Raw genomic sequence first — 24918 nt, 5'->3', positions numbered from 1 at the left:
AGTGGACACTCAATAAGCACTCACTGACTTAATACAAAAATGCAAGTATAAAAATATAAGAAATATTTATCTTTATTCTACTGTAACATCATGCAGAAATGAGAAGACATTTTTGTGTGTGTTTTAATAAAATGGTCATCAGAATACAACAGACACTAGTATTGCTGTATGTATATACGTGACTGTATAACCAATATGATCCTGCAATCTGTACACGTGGAAAAATGAGAATTCATACCCCATTGAATCAAATGTATGATATGTCAAGATCATTGTATTGTCTTGAGCAACTAATAAAAAATAAATTTTTTTAAAAAAAGAAATAAAATTAGAATAGAAATGAGCAAAAAAATGGTCATCAGAATACATCATTTCATATGAACTTGCCGGCTTTTGTGTCTCTTATTTTGCTTTTGTTATCACATGAGCTCCTTGAGTGTTAGACAAAGGAAAATAATTATAGGCACTTGAAAATCTTAAAATTACTGTAGTTTACTACTTTTTGTTGTTTGATACATAATTTACTTTATATGATAATCTTTTTCATTGAAGTTTGGAGCCACAGAAAGATTTGCAACAGAATACAAATCACTTAGAGTGGAATAGAATATATTATATGCAAGGGATGCTGGCTTAGGAAACACACACACAGACTCACACAATATAAAATCTAATATAACTAAAAGATTTAAAAGGATAGTAAGCAGCTATGTACTTTTTCAGATGAATTTTATTTTTATTTTTATCTTTTTTTCAACAGGAAGTTATTTATAAATCTCATTGAATCATTTCCACAAAAGGGAAAATCATTTGGGTTACTATAGCAGCTAGCATAGCCCCACTTAGATTTTTATCTATGCTTGAGACAGATGCCTGCTGATTAAAATGAAAACACAACAGCAAAAAAGACCAAACATAACTTTTTGTAACTCTACAACACCATTAAAAATTTCAAGGAAATCTCCCCTAATCTGCTTTACCAATCTAGTAACTAAAATCTCTATTGTTAGTGTGTCTCACTCTGCCTTTTCTCTGAATGCTTCCTGAATGAAGTTTACTCTTATAATTTGCAAGTTCAGGGATTTTTATTGCAACTCTGTTTAAAAAATTTCTTAATGAGGAAGTCCGAACATAAAGTCATAAATCATATAGAACCTCCACAGTAACATTTAAAAAACTGTTACCTTTCTATGTTGATACAATGTCAACTTTAAGGAAGGGAGCAATTGACTCAGGCAGGAGAGGTTTGAGGACAGAGGGTTCTGGAAGGAATGGGCAAGGTGAAGGGGAGACTGGAGGGAGGCTGCTTTCGGGAAGGTGAGAGCAAGGGAGAGAGCAGGGATCAGGGTGGTGATCCCCTGATGCATGGAGTAGGGACAGCCATGAGACTTGGAGGTGAGTGAGCCAGGGAGGTGAAGTCTGGATCTGCAAGGAGCAAACACCAGGCTGAGTTAGGACTTAATGCACTGAGCCTGCTGACTTAAATGAGAGAGTGGCTCAGTCACTGAACATGAGTATCTTCCATATTAGAAGGAAAAATAAAACTCTGCCAAGAGAGAATAAGATAAAACCACACGGGAATACATAGGCTTGGATTTTTATTACTACAGACCAGTCCTTAATCTTTTGTTGTTAAACACTATTGTTGAAACATAAGGAGATTGCAAGAACTACAAATCATGGTTAGATTTATGAAAAAGAAAAGCAGCTTTTCATATTTCCATGAGTTAAAGTCTCTATTTTAATGGGAAAACATATTTTAGTAATTTTACTTAAAAATAAATCAAAATCCACTTATGTTAATGTATCAAATAGTCTCTATTCTACTTTATTCTACTTTATGTCAAAGTTTTAAAGTATATTTTGTGACAAAATTTAATTCATAACCAAGATAGTAATTTCAGGAGAAATTTTCCTTTTGTGTCTTGTGAACATAATAATATGTGACCATATGTGATTACCTACTTAGGGATTATGTACTTAAAAAGGAGTGGAGAATGACTATCATGTCTTGGTGCAGTTTAAATAATAGAAGTACTTAGAGAAAATATTAGGGAATTCAAATGGCATCTCAACAGGCTGGCATAAAACATCTCTTTTAGCAGAGGCTATGCTTTTCAGATCTTTATATTAACTGAGTAGGTTGATGCTTTTATATAAGTCAAGAACAAGTAAAATACAAAAATGAATAAAATATATCAAGACCCTAATGAATATTGAAGTTTGAAATGTGAACATAAATATCAGTACAAGCTGGTACTTGTATACTCTTCATGAAAGAAACACTCCTTCTGAATAAATATAAGCAACATACAGTGAAGCAAATACTGACATTCCAAGGAAATTGATTGATATCCGTAGCACAAGATTAAAAGCTAGGGAGATAGAGTAGGGGAAAAGGAAACTTGGACGAAGGGAAGGGGAGTGGAGGGAGAGCCCTTAGACGTCTGTTCCAGTAATTCAGGACAGAGGGGATGGTACTTGGACTAAGTAGGTGCCAAGAGAAAAGTGAATGGAGATGAAGAACTTTCAGAAGTTACAGTGAGCAGGACTGACAGCTGATGGTGTACGGGGACGATGAAGAATGTTTAGGAAGGAAAAACTGACAACCTTCTGGCTTCCACCAGCTCAAAGATGCTGGTGCCTTTAGATGGTACGAAAAAATGAAGGAAAGCAGCTAATCTTTTTTTAAAAATTACAAATATTTTATGAATATTAATCATATGATACATACATTTTCCTTCAATCAAAGTTATTCGTATCATGCATTTAATGGGAAATTGTTATGTCAACAGTTCCAAAAGTAAAGTATCTTTCAGACCATATACTTTCTCTTTAAAATCTCTGCGTATTCTTGTTGTGCTTCTAAAAGTAGCTTTTGGCTTGACTTAGTAGATTTGGGTGTAATGGTTCTAGTGGGTCCAGGTTCAAACTCTGTGGTCACTTCTTCTAGTGCTCTGGGGAAGCTTTTGCCGGCCGCCTGCTCCGTCTTGGCCAGGTGGTCCTCCCCGCTCTTCCTTGCAGGCTGTGGCTGTGAGGAACGAACCACTACGTTGTTTTCTCTTGGACCAAGACTTTCTCCGTGTCCCTGACTGTGGTCCTGATTTTCTAGGCTGCAGAGTTTGATCTTAGAAAGCTCTTGGGAAGCAAGCTCACTGTTTTCTTTGGGGTGGCCTGTGTCAGCCTCCGTCTTGGCCTGAGAACTGGAGTAGTCCTCTCTGGTGCGCTGGAGACCCAGTTCCAGGTCTCTCCCCGGGGTCTGACTTTCGTAAGGATGGGACGGCGCCAGATCCAGTCTGGCGCGGTAGGGTTCCAGCTCGGCTTCCAGTCTGGCCTTGCCTTGCTTCAGCTTCTCCAGTTCCGACGTTAGCATCGTAATCTCAGCTTTCAGGTCGTTCAGCTGCTCGTTCCTCTGGAACGTCGTTTCTCTCTGCGCTCTCTCGTACACTCGGATGGTCCTCTGGAGGTCGTCGCTCTTTGCTTTCACAGTTTCAATGTTCTCCAGGTATCTCTGCTCCATGTCCTGGCTCTGCCATCTCACCCTGTCGATGTTCACTCTGAGCAGAGCGATTTTGTCCTCCAAACTGTTGTATTTTTGCAATAGATCTTTTTTGGTACATCCACTAGTGGGCACCTGGGGCTGGTCACTGTCACCAAGCCTCTTGGGCTCTTCCTCTGGAGTTACTCCCAAGCCGGGGGCTGAGCCGGGCGCTTCTGCGCCTGCCTTGATTGTGTCCTGTGGGCCATCCATGTTAAAGTTTCCCCGTCCTCCGCGTGAGAAGATACAGGAGCCTCATCTCGCAGCCTCTTGACAGCTAAATGTCCAGACTGAGCAAAAATTTTCTGCTAAAAGGCTGGGGGTCGAGTTGCGACCAGCTTTTTCATATTATACACACGTGCCTTCCACAAATGACCAGTGAGTCCTCCCAAAGGGTGGTGGGCACTGCCAGTTGACCCAATGCGGGGGTGGGGGTGGGGGTGCTCCTGGCCGTTTCTTGCTTTGGTAGAACCGAGAGCAGCCGCCGGTTGACAGCGAGCCGTTCCACCGTCGTTGTCCCGGGCTTCGCTACCTTCCAGGACCGTTAGGACCCTGGTTCTTCCCGGTCAGGACCAAGTGACCGGGAAGAACCGTCAAACCGCCAGCGGCACGGAGCTGTCACGCAGCGCCCCATCTGCGCGGCTCACGGGTCTAACTCGTGGCAGGACTTTCCGTCGTCCATCCGCCGTCTCGGCCCTCGAAGCCCCTGACGGCCACCGCAGCGTCTGTGGGCCACCCCAAGGCGCCACGTCCTTAGCGGTGGCTTCACCCTGGGTCTGAGAGGGTGGGGCAGGGAGGCCCGGCAGCCGGCAGTCATCAGGGCACCCAGATGACCAGAGAGAATTTATATACAAGGAGCAACATGGTATCTGTTCCCAGGCTCCCTGGAGCCGCAGAATTCATTGATTCTTTCTAGGAAATGATGGGAATATTTCTATACTGCCTCAGGGGGAAAACTGGAATATTTTCTCTACTCCAGTTTCTAGGAAAGGTGTGAAAAATATTTCTTCAGTCTCTCTTTTTTTTAAAAAAAAAAAGGGCGGAATTTTTTAGTTTGCAAATTATTGATAATGTTTTTTTCTCCTAAGCCTTTTCTCTAAATAACACGCATTGTGCTCTGTTATGCTGGAATAGTTATTCAATTTACATGATCTCTTTCAACAAATCACACACTTTAAATTGAAATAAACTGGCTTAACCAATATTCTTTCTTAGAATCATAGAACTCTAGGTTCAAACAGTAGGCTAGCTCAGCTCCATTCAGACATTTCTTAAAATCTATCCTGTATAATTACATTGTTTTCAAAGGAAAACTGAAGAAAGATATAGCTATTTTCTGTCTTCAAATATTTCTTTTGATTCTCTAAAAAAAATTAAAAGGCAGCAATAAATGACAGAATATCATTTCATAGAAACTGTTTTCTGAAATGTTTAGAAATTAGCTGAGAGCATGCATTTCAAAAAATGCAAATGATCTCAGAAGTATTTGAAGTAGGAATAAGTGCTGTAACATTCTTCTCAGAATATTTCATTTAAAATAAAATCAAGGTGAAAGAAAAAACTCTACAATGTGTTTATTATAAGTTGAAAGACTAAAAACTAACTTTAATGAGGAAAACTAATACCTCAGAACATTTAGGATAATTATATTTATTCTTCTGCTACATAACTCTATCGCTGCTAATGTTTTTGGTGTGTTAGATTATTTTCCCGGAAAATTATTTTCAACAATATTAATTAATAGAAAAGGTTGTGTATTGTAGCTACATGTAGTTTCTTAACCTCTTTTTATTGAAGAAATAAAGTATTTTACATAGGTTATATGAGTAAACTACCTTATCACACATTAGCTTGAGGTTTTTAGTTATTGAAAGCTAAATGCTTTTGGTCACCAGTTCTGAAATATTAAAATTAATTACCATTTCCTAGTTATTATTCTCTCACCTTTTCCCTACATTTCTTTGATCCACACACTCACACCCACATCAACCACACATGCAAATACACACATACCAGAAGTGTTTTTGTCTCCAACAAGACTGAGCTCCAACAAGACTGAGGAATCCCAGTGGATACTCATACCCACATCAACCACGCACAAAAACACCAAACACATACTGAAATGTTTTTGTCTCCAACAAGCTTGGGGAGATGCCTGATGATTGGAATATGACTCCCTTGTAGGATCCCAATGGACACACAGAAACCAAAATTCATAGATTTTCAGTAACCTCTTTCTAAATTGAATTGAGGTTTTGATTCCCCCTAGATTCACTAATTGAATATCTTCTTTATTCTGGTTTCTGTGAGAACTCAAAGGAGATGCTGCCCCTATGAATCAATCTCTCTCTCCTCTCTCTCTCTCTCTCTCTCTCTCTCTCTCTCTCTCTCTCTCTTTCACACACACACACACACACACACACACACACACTGAACACTTTTTTTTTTTTTTCAAAGCTTATGCCCTACCTTCATTTCCCCAACTCTTTCTGCAGACACCAGGTCTGTTTTTCAGTCTAGACTGTGTACCTAGCATACTGTAGTGTAAACCAGGACTGACAACAGAGAGGACAGCAGAGCAATGGGCCCCGTGAGGTGAGCTTTCTATTTGGACAGGAACCAAGGGAAAATCAGCTTCAGTTGTTTACTTCAATTTATCATTTCACTGTTCCCTTAACTAGATTATTTGGAAGTGGAATTGTTTACATTCCTACATCCTGTTCATTTTTTTATCTTTAAACACTTTGTTTTCTAGATTTTATTAATCTCATTTCCCCTAATTTCAGTTTAGCAGATTTTTTTTTTCCTGCCCGAAGGAAGAGGAGAAAATAAAACACACTGTTCTTTACTAAAGATGTGACTGACACTAGCAATCAGAAATGTGTGCCAGTTGGCTTTATATTCTGAATTTTAATTTCAGCCACAGATTCACCATGTACAGAAGGGGAATATATATATAGAGAGAGAAAAAAAAGCATAAAATAATGACAGATACCATCTATTGAACGTGTGTGTTGTTCCTGGAGTATGTGAACATGTGTGTATGAATGTGTGTGTGTGTGTGTGTGTGTATGTCTATAGGGGGTGAAATAGCCACAATCACTCCTGTTTTATTGTAAAACAGGACAAGTTAACTTCTATGGGTCACACCTGCACAAAAGTGGCACATTGGTTTTCAGTCTAGCTTACTCCCCATTCCCTTTCATGATTTTTGGAAACAAAGGAGCTTGTAGAAAGGTTCTCTTGAAGAGCGATCAACAGCTGTCAAACAGTAATAATGGGTAAAAGCAGCATGACACAGGGGAAGGATCAGCTTGGCTGACTTAATCTATAATAAAACCAGAGATAAAATGTATGTTCAAAGTAACTCTTGTGATGGTTAACAGGATGCTCTGGACCGGTCTAACGTTTTCCATTCCAGGAGAGAGAAAGTAGTGAGTTGTATAGAGCCAAAAGAATCTCGAGCCATCCCACTACTTAACTGTTGCTGTTTAGACCAAACAACAACAACAACAACAATATATATATATATATATATATATATATATATATAATGTTACATGAGTTTTTATATTTTAAAATTAAGTTTATCACTACTTTTATAAAATGCTTGATTGACATGATTATACTGGTCTGAGAATTCTTTTGATCTGAAATAGTACAGAGATTCCTATAGCATAAAATAAGGTTGAATTTGTTTTTCCCCCCTAAATTTATGCAACAGAATTCCATGGGAAACTTGGGGATCTGAAGTAAAATCTTTTATGTTGCCAAGGATTGTTAGAAATTTATAAATAGATTTGGCTTTCATAAGCATAGTGAGCAAGAAGAATTCAAAACTGGAATTAAAACTTTTTCATAATATCAAGTTACATATTTGCTTTTCTCATTTTAATTTTAGCATTTGAATAGCAACATAATTATTAGAATTCTGTTTTTGTGTGTCCTAACTGTTTGAAATGGAAATATGTATAAAGATGGAGGAAGTGGGTAGGTTTTTTAATTTTTTCAAGTCTAATTATCTTTGTTTAGTTCTTGCTCATTATATTGAAGCAGGCCCAGAGAATCTTGCACTGACTTATTTAAGTTGAACATTTTTGTGAATGCAAGAATGGTATCTTTGAGTGGATAAGGTATTAAGAAATGACCTCAGTTGCCTGTTTGTATAGGATCACAGGACAGTTGATCACTTTGTCATGAGACTTCTCAAAGATCATACAAATTATTTGTTTGCTGATATTTATGCCTTATTTCTAGTAAAGGATGTATATTTAAGAATCAAATTCTGATAATATGAACATAGCATTTTTAATGAGTATTAATTTCACAAGACAAAAACATATATGGAGAACTTAATGTGGGTGTTTGTATAATCAAACATGTTTCTTTGTATTAAAGAGACAATTCGAAAAGAGCTAAATTTTTAATTTTTCGGTATATTGTCACTTCATTCCAATAAAAACAAAAATGAAATTTGTACATGTGACATATATCATGTTATTTGTATATATATAGTATCGTATATATAAATCTCATCATACTTTTACTGCAACTAAGTGAATTTATTGGAGACATTTTGCATTTTAGAACCATTCAGAATTTCCATAATAAACCACACTATTGGAGGAGACTTTATTAGACCCACTGAGGTTGTCCACTCTTTGGAGGAGTGCATCTCCTTTCAGGCAGAGCTGATGTAATTTGCAGAAGAGAGGGAACCATGTGGACCCAGCCCCGTGGCCAGGCTCTTCTCCCCCAGTGTGTCTGCAAACTCTTTTCTCCTTATACTCTCCCCTCAGCCACCAAGCAAAGGCTCAGTGCTGCTCTGTGGTCAGTCTGAACTCTCACAGGAGCTCACCTTGCCAAGCAGGACGATGCTCTTCATCACGTGTCTCCTGCCCCTCCTGGAAGCACCCCGACTGCTGAGATCTGGATGGATATATAAAGACATCTCTGGCTGCTTTCTGGTGATCTCAGTGCTGAGATTCAATGTTGGTAGATTCTCTAAAGTTATTTAGCCAAAGCACATAGAGCTCATGGATTTTTGAGAGCAGTCATGAAGTCACCCTCCAGCTCAAGTGGCAGAGCCCTGTTAGAATGTCCACCATGCCACCTCCTCATCATCACCCCCGGGCAGTGGAAAACTCTAACCTCTGTCATGCACACTTGTGCCTCCTTTGGGGCTCATTATAAATGTGAATATGCAGAATGCATTATTTTGTGTGTTTCTGAAGTTCATCCCCATGGCAACAGCATTGATTTGTGTTATGTAATTGCCCATCACATGACTATGGCAAAATTTATGCGTTCGTTTTTAGTTCACAGACAATGGATCCTTTCAATTTTGAGCTATTAGGAAAAATGAAGTGGGGATAGCTCTTGTGGTTACGGTTTTCCATTGTGGTTTTAATTTGCATTTCCTTAGTAACAGATGGCATAAGGATATTCCATATGCTCATCGACTACAGGAATATTGTCTTTCACAAAATGCATTTTCACGTCTGTAGCATGTTGTTCAAAAATCTTGTTTTCTGGTCAATATGTGACTTCTTCAGTTCCAAGTCATTCCGTGAATGGCTGATACCTTCTCCAGTGAGACTGTTTGTATTTTCATTCTGTTGATAATCTCTTCTTTTAAACAGAAAATCTTAGGTTAAACACAGTTTAGCAAATGTACAAATATTTTACTTTGTGGTTAATATTTGGTATTCTGTTTAGAGAACCTGCTTACTGTCATGTCATGAGTGATTTTTCTTAGTTAACTTACAGAAGACTTATTGCTCTGTCTTATGCATTTGGGTGAGCATTTTAGTTTTGTTTTCTTTGTGGCACTGGGGATTGAACTCAGGGGAGCTCTAAGACAGAATGATATTTCCTATGACAAATTTTTCATGTCTTTATTGTTATTGTGAGATAGGGCTTGCTAAGTTGCTGAGACTAACCACAAACTTAAATCTTCCTGCCTCAGCCTCCAGTCTTTGGAATACAGGAGTGTCTCCACTGTTCCTGGCTGAGCACTCTATTTGGAAGATTACTCTTACATATTGTGATGCAATGGTTAGTTCTATGTAAACGTATTGTTGAATTGGCATTTTTTTGTTAAAGGAAAAACTATTTCCCCTATTGAATGGTCATAAATCAGGTTCAAAAGAAATGTGTCTGTATTTAGATTTTGTATTCCCTTCCATTAGTGTATTCATCTCTTTTATTTGCCAATATCATATTGTCTTAACTACTGTAGCATTATCTTATTTCCTTCTAACTTTATTTTCTTCTAATTCTTGCTCTTTTTTTTAAGTTGTAGATGGACACAATACCTTTATTTATTTATGTAGTGCTGAGGCTAGAACCCCGTGCCTTGTGCGTGTAAGGCAATCTCTCTACCACTGAGCCACACAACCCCAGCTCCTTAATTCTGCTCTTTTGTAAATATTTTCTTGGCTTTCTTTGATTCTTGGCATTGCCAAGTGGGATGTAGATTCCAGCAGTCAACAGTGAATTCCTCACCTGGAGCCATGGACACACTTCAAGGGCTGAGTGAAAGGAACCATCCAGTATGAAGCACAAAACTGTGCTTCAGGAACAGGAAGCAAAGATATCTGATGAAAGAAGCTGAGGAAGCTACCGTCAGCAGACCTTCCCCTAAAGACTGGCCAGAGGAAGTCCTTCAGGTGGAGGAAAGACAAAACGAGTGAAGGTTTCCTGGAGCATCAGAAAACAGGGAAGAACAACTATGCAGTGGAAAGATCATGTGTATGAGAAAACACTTTCTCCTCATTGGTTTACAGATCTGATTATTTAAATAAGAATCAAGACCACTGTATACCCAAGAACGTGATATTTAAAGAAATGAAAAGGGCCTAAACATAATAGTTTTTCTACACTGCGCTGTATGTCATATTTACATATTTTAATTTCTAGACAATCACTATGAAACCTGGACAAAGTGATATACTCAAGACATCAGTCAAGTGGATTTAAAAAAAAAAACAATGTTTGAATAACATATGGCAGAAAAGAAGACAATGACAACAATGAAGAAGAAGAAGAGGAGGAGAGGGGAAGAGGGGGAGAAGAAATAGAATAAGAAACAGAAAACAAACAATAAAAGGCAGACTCCAGTTCCCAAGTATCAATAATGCCTTAATATCCTTAATATACTCACTAAAAGTCAGGGGTTGCCATTTGACCCAGCTATCCCTCTCCTCGATCTATACCCAAAGGACTTAAAAAGAGCACACTTACAGGGGCACAGCCACATCAATGTTTATAGCAGCACAATTCACAATAGCTAAACTGTGGAACCAACCTAGATGTCCTGCAGTAGATGAATGGATTAAAAAATGTGGCATATATATACACAATGTAATATTACTCAGCAATAAAAGAGAATGAAATCATGGCATTTGCAGGTAAATGGATGGTGTTAGAGAAGATGCTGCTAAATGAAGTTAGTGAATCCCCCAATAAACAAATGCTGAATGTTTTCTCTGATATAAGGAGGCTGATTCATAGTGGGGTAGAGAGGGGGAACATAAGAGGAATGGAAAAAATCTAAATAGGGCAGAGGGGTGGGAGGGGAAGGGAGAGGGTATGGGATTAGAAATGATGGTAGAATGTGATGGACATAATTTATCCAAAGTACATGTATGAAGACACGAATTGGTGTGAATATACTTTGCATACAACCAGAGAAATGAAAAATTTGTGCTCTATAATATGGATTGTAATGCATTCCACTGTCATATATAAATAAAAAAATAATTTAAAAAGTCAGGTGTTGACAAGTGAGTAAAACAAGATAAAATAAATAAAAACATGAGCAAGATATGTACTACTAATAAAAAGATCAACAAATAACTAACTTCCTTCAACTACCAATTAGCATTATCAACCATCATCCATAAAATAATGAAAAACATACTGGGCAAAGATTTGCTTAAAAAACACACAGAGAACAACATAGCTCCTAAACACATGCAGATAAAATTGAAACTGTAATCCACGAAAATTTCAGTGTGGCACTGGAAGTTCACATACCCTAGAACACTTGGGAGCTTCCCTGTAGGTGTGGAGCTGCACCAGGACACAGCACCTCACACTCAGCACCCTGCACAATGCCGACCGCAGAGTGGCCTCCCAGTGGAATACTCTAGTCTGAGAGGGATTTCAGAGTTACAGTGGGTTCACATTTGACCTAGCCTTTTCCATTTCCGTGTTACACATTCCACCACCCTGCCATGACTTGCCATCACGCAGACCTCTGAGACATCATTGCTTTGTAGTATCCAGAATGCCCAGTCTCACTATCACCTATGATCCTTCTTTCTAATTCTCATAGTACACCTGAAACCCAACATTTGTTCACTGTTTTGCTTACAAATATAGTTAACTTTAAAGTTCTATTAAAATCTTAAAGCTATATATTAATGGATTGTCACTTGAGTGGTTATTTGTACAATGAATGTATGTTTATTTATATTTTTGTGTATTTAAAAATATGCCACATGTGTTAGATATCAGTATATAGAAGGAAGTTGCAGTCACAAAGTCTACATAGGAGAACAATGAAACTTTCCATTTTCTAAAATTATAATCATAACTGCTTTAAAAATTAAATAGCTAAAATACTCTCTGATGTTTCCTTCTGACCTTAACATCTTATTTAGATTATTGTGTGATACAAATTAAAAACCAATTTTTAAAAATATCATTTTGAGGACAATAACAAAATAGTATTATTGAGAGGACAGTGAACTCAAGCACAAAATGCCCTAATTTATCCCCTTCCAGTTACCCACTTACTATGCAGTGCCTACCAGCCCAAAACATAATCACTTGGACAAGATTGCTATGGTTTAAGTGAGAAAGCATAGGTTAAATCATTAAAGAGCGGCATTTTTAAATTATACATACAGATCTATTACTTGGAGTTTTCTGATTTCTGTTTTTTTTTTCCTCCAGAATATTAAAAAAAACCCACAAACTAACTGTATCTCAACTATCTAATATTTAGTTTCATGCCTATTTATGGCAAAAGAACATAGTAGAGATGACATTTTAATTGTTGTACAAATATTCCAATAATGGGAGGGAAGCTTAGTGTACTCAAAGTCAGAGTGAATTCTCAACTGTCTTTGGGTGATCCATTCCCTGAGTAACTTTTCAGATGTATGGTGTTGCAGAAACCTCAAAGTTTTGTGTTCTTTACCCTTAAGATTTAATATGACTAGTAATTTGAAGGGAATTCCATCCATATGCTTATAATTTAAAAAGCTTTTCACCCCTTCCAATGTTTGATGTCTAGAACTCAATTAAGCCACTTTTTTCAGGGGTCTTTTGGCAAGATGGTACTAAGTGACAAACGAAAAGCTTCAGTTTGGAATTCAACGTTCACAGTATTACATACATTCTGAACTATATTAAGAAGCCTGCTCATTCTGAATCTGAATGTCATAAATTAATTGTTAGTTTGAAGGTTATTCAATGGCGTTAAAAGATAACAAGGATTACTCTAATGTTAGAAGTCAGTACATTTTCCTATTAAATTGTATGAATATTTTTATAGAAAAATGTTAGTATTATCAGTAATCTATTAATTTTTTCCTTACTATTTATTATTTAATGAGTTAATATTTAATGAACTATTTCAACAGCATATTTGCATCTACTTGACCAGATTTTTCAAAGAAGTTATATTTGTCTGCTCTTTAAAAACAGGGTCTAAAGTGGCTATGGTGACACATGCTGTAATCCCACTGGACAGGAGGCTGGGAAAGAGGATTATGAAATTTAGACTGGATTCGACACTTTAGTGAGACCCTGTCTCAAAATAAAAAATAAAAAGGGCTGGGGAGGTAGCTTTGAAGTAGAGTGCCTTGGGTTCAATCCCCAGCAAGTCAAAAGCAAAACAAAAACTTATTGTGGATGGGGGAGTAGCTCTGTGGTCTCCTCCTTTCCTCCTGTGTGGGAGGCCTGGTGCTCACTCCAATACTGCAAAGGAAAAATACATGGGCTTTGTTTGTTTCTATTACAGCATCATCCATGCTTACTAAGCAAGCATGATTTGAAGGTAAAAAATAACTGTAAGTTATCTTAATGATTATCTTTTAATTTATTCTCTATAATGAAATGAAAATTCATTGACAACTTGATTACCTTTGCAGTTACTACGGATTTTTTTTAAAATAAGAGTCTTAACTATGGTATGACCCTGTGAAATAATAAAATATAGGAATGCATAACCAAAATATATTGGAAAATAACTGACACGATTTATGTCTTTGCTCCTGTATAATTGTAGTGCACACAGACTAAACATAAAAGTAATTTGACATAGAAGTATTATTTTCTCCAAGCACTGCAGACATTCATAAATATGCACAAACATGTAGTTTAATCTACTTAAAATATTAAAATCATATATAATCCAGTTATACATATATATGTATATGTATACACATACACATTTATATATACAAATGTATTTAAATACATGATTGCACATGTTATATATTGTTTGATGGGGTCTGGGAAGGCACTTTCATGGTATGGTAACTTTAATTCTTCTGTTTTCTGTTTTGAAAAGTGATTTAATGTTATGCTCATGGAGGAAAACTGAGCTCCAAGAGTACCTTAATTCTGAAGCCAAGAATGTCAGATTAGTACATGGAGTGTGTGTGTCACTACTTTCTTCTTTATCCAATCCATCTGGTCTTTACACAAAAAATATTAAAAAAAAAAAAAGTGGCCCTGGCTGCTAAACTCTGTAGCCTAACTGGATGATACGATGGGTTGAAGCTAAACTCTTTCTCTTGGTCTTTACCCAAAGTTAAGCATTCATGAGACCTCACACTGTGTGTGGTATTGGGTCAGGCTACTGATACTCAGTTTGAATATTTAGTGAAGAAACAACTTGGTACAGTGGCAAGAGCTCTTTACTTTCAAAGATGTGAAGTAATCTATGTTGCTGCCAGTTATTATGTTTCAGATATTAATCAACACACCTAACCTTGCCTAATATAAAATAATATCTTTTGCATCATGCAAAATCAAACTTTTAAACTCATTGAGAAAAACATACAAAACTGATTTCAAGAGTTAATACATCTCTGCGAAGATGAGGAGGGAGCTGTGTGCCAAAGGAGGTGGACGACCTTGAGAAGTTGCAAGGGCAGAGGGACTGCCTGCCTGCTTAGGGCCCTGAGGAATGCCAGCCCTAACCCTCTTCACTTTATCTCAGTGAGATTTATTTTGGCTTCTGAACTTCAGAACTGTGTGATAATAAATATCTGCTGCTTCCCGTCCCCCCGCTCCACCCCGGGATTGAACTCAGGGACACTCGAACACTGAGCTACATCCCCAGCCCTATTTTGTATTTTACTTAGAGACAGGCTCTCACTGAGTTGCTTAGCAACCTTGCTGTTGCTGAGACTGGCTTTGAACTCATGATCCTCCTGCCTCAGCCTTCCTGAGCTGCTGGGATTACAGGCATGTGCCACCATGCCCTGCAATATCCATTGTTTTAATATGCTAAATGTATGGTTTAGCAATTTATTTATTGCTGCAACAGAAATAGGAGACTTGTCCCTCACTTTATAAGATAAGCTGATTATTTGAAGGGTTGTCATTTGCTTCTTAGCTAAACTTAAATTGTTCTATAATAGTACTGTTTAGTATACAGAATAAATAAGTTACAAATTAACTTTTATTATTTTTAAAATACTGTTTTACTCAACCATCCAGGCAGGAATGACAATCTTATATGACTTCTTAGGGGTACTTCAGAAATGTTGCCTTTCTGTCTACCCTACTCTTGAAGCCCAGTGTTGGTTCCATAAATCTGATCTTTCTCTTGTCTAAAATTAACCTATATTGACCCATCTTTCTTAGATGGTCCATATAGCATTTGAAGTGATTTTGTGGAACTGGGCTTTTGAAAACACTTTTAATTTGATATAATTTCTATTTTAAAAGGGTAAATTTTCTTCTGTGGTATCAGTATAATATTACTGTTTACATTTAAAATTAAATTTCAGATTATACATAAGAAAAATTAGCAAAAACGCACAAATATATTTGTTTTAGTAAGAAGCAGAGTAAACAACAAAGTATTTGGAAATATGCATAGGTGTAGCACATAAAAGTCTAAATATATTCTACAATTTCTGCTCTGAATCCATGTTTTTCTTTTAGCTCTTTGATGTGGAATTCCTTTACCCAGTTTGGATTATTAGTACAAAGAATGTACTGTTGGGAAAATGAAACAGACATTAAGAATAAATTTTACTTATTGAAAAATTTGTAACTGCTTTCCAAAGATAAATATGACAGTCATTTGGCAAGCATGCACCAAAACTCATGATTAAGCCTGAGAAAATTTCCGGACATCTAACAGAGTAGTTGGCGGTGTGCACACTCCATCAGATGGGTGTGAGAAAATGTTATTGAATCATACTGACACAGAGAGCCGTCTCATGTTCAGTATCAAGCATAGCCAGATCCATGAAGAACCTCTGACTTAACCTTATATATTCTTTAAGATGAAATGTGAATGGGGTAAATGGCTTGGGAATTTCACTTAAGAAATGCCTAGGAAAGGGGCTTGGGTTGTAGCTCAGTGGTAGAGCCCCTGCCTAGCAGTGTGAGGCTCTGGGTTCAATCCTCAGCAACACATAAAGATAAATAAATAAAATGAAGTTATTGTATTCATCTACAACTACAAAAAATATTTAAAAAGAAAAAAAATGCATAGGAAAGTCATGGGGTACGTACTGAGAGATGCACAGAAATACTGGAAAGTGTTGATGAATTCAATGTTTTAAAAGTCTATAATTTTAAAAAATAAATGGCTTTTAAATTTAAAACAGACAAAAAGTTTTAAAAATAAAAGCCCAGTCTTGGAAAGCATAAGCACCATCTTAGCACCACCTCATTTGTAGTAGAATTATGCTAGGAATTAATTCATCCTGTGATCCACAATCATCATATACATTCATAATCATAATTTCAAGTTGTCTACTATGTGCTCTTATTTTAAGTTCTTTTTAACTGAAATTTATGAAAGCAGTTGTACTGTCCTCTCTAATCTGTGGAGGTCACACGAGACAGGCTTTCAGTGTAATGCAAGTTCCAGAGAAGTCATCCGTTCAAGTTTGAAAAGTGGTAGAAGCTTTTGCCACTGCTAGACCTGAACAGCTTTATTTTCCATAAACTGTGCATGTTATCTGTGAGCCACCTGGAAGTTATGCTAAAGGTATTCGTATTTATATATTTAAAAAAGGTTTGGTGGAGCTCTATACTTCTAGTACAACTAATATTAACTTCATTTTTTGGCTTAAGATATTAAGGAATATTTTGACTCTTTATTTGGCACTATTAAGTTGGATTATACTGTATATTAAACTAGTTTGTGATTTTGTTTACAAAACTTTGTGGAGTACATAAATTAAAAAATGCTGGAAAATTCAACCAGTGTCAGGTTTTCATACAAATAGGTACTAAGTAGTATAGATGTCATATATATAATATATATATTATTTATATAATATATAATATTTCCAATATTATATATAATATACATAATATAATATATATACACTTATATTATATATATATAAATGTACTTAAGCTGTTAAACTCAAATATTTATGCCTCAAAATTTGTACAGTGGTGAGAAATTTCAGGAATACTTTAAAACAGATTTTTTTAAAAATTGGCACTCCAAGTGCTAAATTAGAGTAGTAAATAATGTATCCACCAAGAAATTTTAAATTGGGCATAAATTTGTACTCTGCAGGAAAAGTACTATAAAGTGTTCAAGATGATCCAGAAAACAGGAATTCTATTTTCCTAAGATTCATTACAAATGATGGATTGACACCTTTAAAATGGTTTATGGACTTTGGAATCTCTCTTTATTCCTTAATTTGTATTCCAGATAGATCAGACTGGTTACTTTCTGTCTCCAACTTATAAGGTTATTATTTGCATGTAATTTGGCATTTCTTTTTTAAAAATATATATTTATTTTTCAGGTGTAGATGGACACAGCACAATGCCTTTATTTTTATGTGGTGCTGAGGATCAAACCTGGGTCCTGCCAGTGGTAGGTGAGCATGCTACCGCTGAGCCACAATCCCAGCCCAAATTTGGCATTTCTTAAAGCATAGAAAACATAGGAATATCATCACAAGGAAAAATTATTCTGAAATAGCACCTTTTTTGGGGGGCGGGGGGTACCAGGAATTGAACTCAGGGGCACTCAACCACTGAGCCACACCCCCAGTCCTAGTTTGTATTTTATTTAGAGACAGGGTCTTTCTGAGTTGTTCAACTCCTCATTAGGTTCCTGAGGCTGGCTTTGAACTCGTGATACTTCTGCCTCAGCCTCCCCAGCGCTGCGATTACAGACATGTGCCATTGTGCCCGGTTGAAATAGCTTACTTTAAAAGAAATGGAGTTAATTTTTAATCAGTGAACATTATCAAAAGCATTATTCTTGTCACAATTTTTTTAAGATAATTTCTATTGTAAACCTTGGCCAGTGTTGATTTGAAGCAGTGAAGCCCCACGAACAGGGAGCCACGAGAAAGAAGAGATAGAATAAAAAATGAATAGAAAAGTCATAAAAGGTGAGGCTCATTGTATGAATCCCATGTTCATTCTAACGATAAAGGTAATTTCTATGAACAATCCAAGTAATTTATAATTTAATTATGACTCTTGGAAACTATAAATAGGCATGTTTTACTGTGTTTATGGTTATTTTATAATACCATGCTTTTGGAAAGGAAAATAGATAAGCTTTAAATAATTATCAAATTTATTTTACATTCTTTAGTTGACTATGGAATTTTTTCTGCCTTTATACAATTCCAAACTCTTTCATTTGCAACAATAAGCATGGACTCTAATTTTCCATGCAATTTGCCACAGTGTAAAGATAAATTTCAAGTACAACATTTAACCAGGAGCAGAGCCTGAGCCGCCTTGCAGTCCTGTCTGGGGCCATTCACTATCACGGTTCCTCTCTGCTGTCAAACCTGCTGTCTTCACATTTTGCATTCAGTGTTCTCTTGCACAGCATCCCCAGAATACATTATCTTTATGTTTTCAATCCAAACAAAATATATATGCTTTCATACACGTCACATGTGTGTGTTTGGCAGGCCACACATTAGAATATAATGTGCTGTTTTCTCATAGATCAGAAAGCGATTCTTCCTCTTCTCCTTTAGTCAGAGTATAAGGCACAGTTGCAATCATTGCTTTAGGCTTGTGCTTTAAATCTGTATTACTCTGTTCTCTCATTGCTATGGCTTTTGCTATTGTTGTGCATGCATGAGAGGTCCTCTCCTTCTTAAGAAAAACAAATATGGGAAAGGTTTCATTAGAATGCATTTTCTGTAGGTTAAGGGGAAGCAATAACTGTAAATTTTTTAAAAAAAAATCCCTTTGGATACTATTTTGTTCTGCCATGGTGATGCAACTTCTGCCAAAAAGGCTTTTCTTTCTGTTCCACTTCATTCTTCAGAAAATACATAAAATGTCACTTGGGAGAGATTTAACCAAGTAAATAGAGACATTTTGGATCAAAATCCACTATGTGTTGCTTTTAAAGACTTAGCTAAAATTCATGATTAATTTATTTCTTGTTTTGGGTTATTAGCAATGTCCCAGGATGGCAGAAGCCACTGTCACAGAAGACCCCCACTGTAGACATTCCTGTGAGACTTGGGCCTCTGGAACATCTGGGGTAGTAGGATTATCGGTCCCATCAGCAGTCAAGCAGAAGCTTCTACCTGGAGGGAGAGAAGCTGGGGAAGGGGTGCCAGGGAGGGAGGGAGGTGTGCCCCTGCATAGCAATCAGATGGCCTAGAGCTGAACACGCAGGGGAGGTCCTGCAAGGAAGGCAGGTCCAGGTGGCTGCAGCAAGACACATAGAGATTGGAATGACAATTGGAGGAGCTGATACCATTTCTTTTAAGCTGTGATGAGGCCATTAAAGGAACTCAAAGGATGATGTCAGCATCAGCAGACTAATGGTGATGTGATCTGATAAGAGATACTTTAGCATAAGAATATCCAAAATGGATATCATTGTGCTGCAGTGAAAATGGATAATGCTTTGAAGCTGTAGATTTTTGACAAGGTGAGGTGGGGGCTTCTGTTACATGAAATTCAGAACACTATTGTGAGTAATATTTTTCCTTATGTTCTCCTGTTTTTTTAAAAGACACTATTTATCTTTCAAAACAGAGAAAATAAACTGAAAAAATTAAATGTGACAATAGTCCAGTAACAGTACTATTGACTCCTACTTGTAATACTAAGAGAAACTTTTGCCTTACCTTGGAGAGAGCTGCTGTGTGAGCCAATCTGCAGGTGAAGTTCTATTCAGCAGTCAAAAGAAAACAGTCCTATTGAATACAAGCTGTCTCTGTCCCATTGACAAACAAGGATATTGAGTCAAAGGCCCTTTGCATCATCTGTCCAAGACCTTTTCTCCAAAATGCGGGAGAGTCAGGATAAGAACCAATACACTCAAGATCCCACTTGAATCAAAGTGTGAAATATGATATATCAAGAACTATGTAATGTTTTGAACAACCAACAATAAAAATTAATTAAAAAAAAAAAAAAAAAAAAGATCCCACCATCTTATACATTAAGCTCCTCTTTGGCCAGAAATATGATCTTTAGTAATATTGGATGGACATTGCATTTAATATTCCTATCACATCTTATTTATTTGATTATGTACAATATTAAAATATTTGCAGTAATCATGGTAGCCTGAGAATTGAGAATTTTTTAAAATGCAGAAATAAGTACAAGAAACCAAAGTCAATGGCATTAAAATGTTTTCTCTTACATCAAAGACCTTGTGCCACGATTACTGGCAAATACTTATACAGTCATCTTAAATAAATCACAGAGGATGAACGTGTATATATAGGGAAAACACTTACTTAAATGAATCCACAGAGATGTTGAATATCTCCACCTCAAGCAGGTCATCTTTGCTGGAGAAAACTCTTTGGAATAGGAAATACTATTTTAAGTTCAAGGACTGAAGGATTAAACCAAACTCATTTTTATTTAGTTAGATGTGGAAAAAATACAGAGTTAATTGGTGGGAAAGATCGGACTGTACCAGAATCCAATTATGGAGTCTTCAAAATACTAGTGAAATAAAAGTTAATGAGACATTTTAAGGACATTAGAATTTTATGATACTGATTTGTTTTGAAAAATGTCAAGGATAAACTTAAATTTAATATGATAAATTAAATTCTCTGTGTTCATTTTGGAATTTCAACAGAAAGAAAATGTAATTAAATATGTGTGTGTATGTTTCCAGTTATGAATTTCTTTTGTTCTTTTCTCTCTTTTTATATTGATCTTGATCTAATAATTATCAGAAAAGTGTGGTCAGTTTTATTATTATGTCCTCTGAATTACAGTAAATGTGTAGGGATGGATTACTCCAGTCAGCTCTAATTCAAACATGATGAACACAGATGCCATCATGTAACTACAACCATGAATCTACATTATTTTAGTAAGTACTATAATAGGGAGTGAATTGGTTTGGCATCACTATAAAGTACTTATTAAAATGTGCTTTTCTTCCTTTACAAATAAAGTTATTATACATTAGTTTTAATATTATAGTAATTAATTTGAGTATTATAAAGTTACTTAATTGTATAGTCTTTAGAAAATATTATGTAGTCTTTTACGGTCACAGGCTTATTTTATAAGTAAATGGCTATAATAAATCAGTTATTAAGTTATTCAGTTCTTAAATAGATGGGTCATAAGAAGATGGATTATCATGCACATAAAATATCATCTATAATTATTTACACCAGAAAATTATATCTGAGAATAAAAACAACAAAATCTGGTAACCATGAAACTGTATTAATTTGAAAATTCAAGTATTAGCAATTATTTTTTAAAAATGTTACTTGTTATGTTTCCAATATAGCTATATCAGACAAAGTAATAGGTACACATGTTTTTAAAATGATATGCTTTTACAAATTACTTTGTAATTTGGTATATATATATGGAAAATTTATTTTTATTCCTTTACAAAGCTTTGAAATGATTTTTTAGTGTTATCAATTCAGGGATACATCTTCATTTGTGGGAGATAGTCACAACTAGTAATACACCTTGGACATATCACAAAAATCTAGCACTAAATTGACAAATATATACCAAAAAGCAATTGAAAAAATAAACACAGTTTTATAGTGTAAATTATATGTTTTAAATTTGTATGTATATTCGTGTCATCCATTAGACTGCAGAAGTTTCAACAACAAGGGCCACATCTTATTCATAATATTTTATTCTTAGAGGTCATCACAATGTTTACCATGGTAGGAAATTAATTTTTGTATTAGGTAGATATGCTTCAGACTGTAATCAACAGGAAACTTAAGGATCATAGCTTAAATCAATAAAGGTAATCCTTCTCATCTGACAAAGGAACTGGAGGTATGCATTCTAGGCTTTAAGCAGCATCTCAGTCATGAAATGTCTCTCTTCATCTGTCTTGTTCTCAACTTACATGTTATGAGAGGGACTTCACCTTGCTTTTCCAAACCAAATCCTAGTTCAGGTAGGAAGAAAGCAGAGCAGTGAGAACTTTTCATATTGATGCTCTCTTCTGAGCAGAGGTTACCTGCCTGTCTTGAGAGTAGGGAAGAGTCCCCCCGGAGGAGATCATTAGGGAAGAAGGAGACTAATCATGGTTTGTCCTCTGGGGTTGCGATAAGGATTTCTGCACACAAAGAATAGAGTCTTCATTCAACTTCCACGAATTGGGTTTAGTTAGCAGGAGCAAAGGAGACTAGTGTGTAATTTAGTAGACAACAAATATTCCAGTTTTTTAATTTTGTGATGGACAATGTTGCAATTACAAATGCATGAATTCTTCTATAATTTTGGTTACACAGGGAGAGAAAGTATGCAATATTGAAAAGATGCTTTGTTTTTCAATTTGTTTTCTCAGTATAGGGCTTGATCTAACAATGACAATGGAAATTCAAATGTGTAATTATGTCCTTTCCTAGGCCTTGAAAGACAAATATGAACCTAGATTCCATTCATCGATTAATTGAGGAAACTCAAATCTTCCAGATGCAACAGTCGTCGATCAAGCCACGCTGTGACAAGGAAGCTCCCAGCCCCTGCCCTAGGGACACCTGTGGTTCCTGCTTGCCACCTTGTGGGCTACCGTCTCCTGCAGCCTGTGATTTCAGGGCTCAATCCTTCAACACCAACAAATGGGATATTTGTGAGGAACTCCGCCGGCGGGAACTTGAGGAAGTCAAGGCCAGGGCGGCTCAGATGGAAAAGACCATGCGCTGGTGGTCAGACTGCACTGCCAACTGGAGAGAAAAATGGAGTAAAGTTCGAGCCGAGAGGAACAGTGCCAGGGAGGAAGGAAGACAACTCAGAATAAAACTGGAGATGGCCATGAAGGAGCTGAGCGCACTGAAAAAGAAGCAAAGTCTGTCACTTCAAAAGGAGGTGACAGAAGCCACAGTAACCCAGGGCCTGGAGCTTCCTGGCTTTGAAGGGTCTCACCACAGGAAAGACCAGCTTCAAACTAGTTCACCAATGTGTGGCTCCATCGGTTTGGAGAAAAGACAACTTGTTGAGGAGGAGGACACAAAGAGTAAGGTAAGAAAATATCCGCTCAGGAATCCAGACATCGCTGCACTTTCAACATTGTTCAGACCCCTGGGGCAAAGGGACAGGAAAAAACCCAGCAGCACCTCTCCCTGGGCCAGCAGGGCCACAATCTGGGTGGGCCACGCGACACTGATTTACTCTTCCACAGTTCTAGGGGAGAGAAGTCCAAGACTAAGGTGTCTGCAGGATCCTCTTCTCCTGAGGCCTCTCTCCTTGGCTTGTAGGGTCTTCTCCCTGTGTCTTCGCCTCATCTCTTCTCTGTGTCCAGATTTCCTCTTCTTACAGGGACAGCATCACTAATTCCTCTTGAATGCCCCCTTTTAACTTGATCACTGCTTGAAAGACCTATCTCCAAATACAGCCCTGCTCTGAGCTATCAGGGATGGGTATGGAGTTTTCAGGAACACGATTTATCATATTGTGACTTTACTAACATACAGCAAAAAAAATGGTGCAGCATTTAAAAAATGTGAACAGAAAATATTTGGAGAGATTTCTCTCCATTCACCCTAAGTGTGTCAATAATAATACATTATTAGAGGAGATTGTTGCTTAAGGCTTTAGACTAGCCTGGCTACTTGGAAAAAGATAACTTTGGGCAAATATAAAGAATACATCCCATGATTCATACTTGGAGTTTTTCTAGAGTTGTTTGCATCTTGAGATTTATGGGAATTCTGCATAAAATAAAGTTTCTAAAAAAAATGTGTTTTAGTAGTTCATACATTCATTTATCAATAATCTCCTCCCCCTTTTTATGACATGGTAAGTGCTTAGGGACATACTTAGGGAAATTTTAGAAACTCATGAAAGCTTGGTCCATAAAATCATATTGTTACCCCATCTATGAAATTCCATCTCTAAAAACCTGCTAGTCAACATCTTGCAGCTTTAGAATTTATCTAAAATCTTAAGTTTTTTATACTGTTTGCAATTTATGTTAGATATAGTCTAGATCCAATTGCAAATGAAGAATTTCAACAGACTGAAGTAACATGATTACTTCTACTGGTTTGGTCTTCTAATTGCTTTTGCTTTCCTTGACAATGAAGGCTGCTAGTACCTTTATATACATCTTCCTAGGAATGGGAAATGTTCTCCAAATTCAATTGTGTTAATATACAAATTTGGAAATAGAGATTGGCTACAGGAATGCAGTCAATATAATGTGCCATAAATCCACAAAATACTTCTTTATTATTAGAAGTCACTAGACTGTATTTGAGAAAATGGAAGATTTTCTGTACACATATTATGCTAGGAAATTCTTAAATTCTTGCACTTTCATTTGGAATATTTTGTGTCATTAGTGTCAAGAACAAATAATACATAGATGTATTTATTCAAAGTTTTATTTTGGAAAAAATACACAAAATGCCTTGTGATTGCAAGAAAATAAATGTTTTCTGTTGAAGAAATTTCATTGGTTTCTTTACTTTGACAAGTTTCACTGCTAGCTCTGGACACATAAGAAGAAAACCTGTGAACATAGAACTTAGGTGAACACTGTATTTAACCAATGATTTTTTTTCTTAGACCTTAAAAATGAAGTACAGAACTCATTTTATTGTTTTTAAAGTATTGTAAATAATTGCAATATTAATTATGAAGACAATTAAGACATGAATAATACTAGGTAACTTGGTGTTCACATAGTATTT

The 24918-nt window shown here is 36.4% G+C and overlaps 1 protein-coding gene across 1 annotated transcript in view; it reads left to right on the top strand.

Annotated features, from left to right (window-relative positions):
* Ccdc102b (coiled-coil domain containing 102B) overlaps positions 1-24918 on the top strand; it is a 192285-nt gene that overhangs the window by 8123 nt on the left and 159244 nt on the right. Inside the window, 1 exon segment of the mRNA XM_076837329.2 lies at positions 22633-23245. Coding sequence (XP_076693444.2) covers positions 22649-23245 — 597 coding nt within the window. The 5' untranslated portion in view covers positions 22633-22648.

This window comes from Callospermophilus lateralis, chromosome 17, assembly GCF_048772815.1.
Source record: "Callospermophilus lateralis isolate mCalLat2 chromosome 17, mCalLat2.hap1, whole genome shotgun sequence".
Lineage (NCBI taxonomy): Eukaryota > Metazoa > Chordata > Mammalia > Rodentia > Sciuridae > Callospermophilus > Callospermophilus lateralis.
This window is presented reverse-complemented; position numbering and strand designations above follow the sequence as displayed.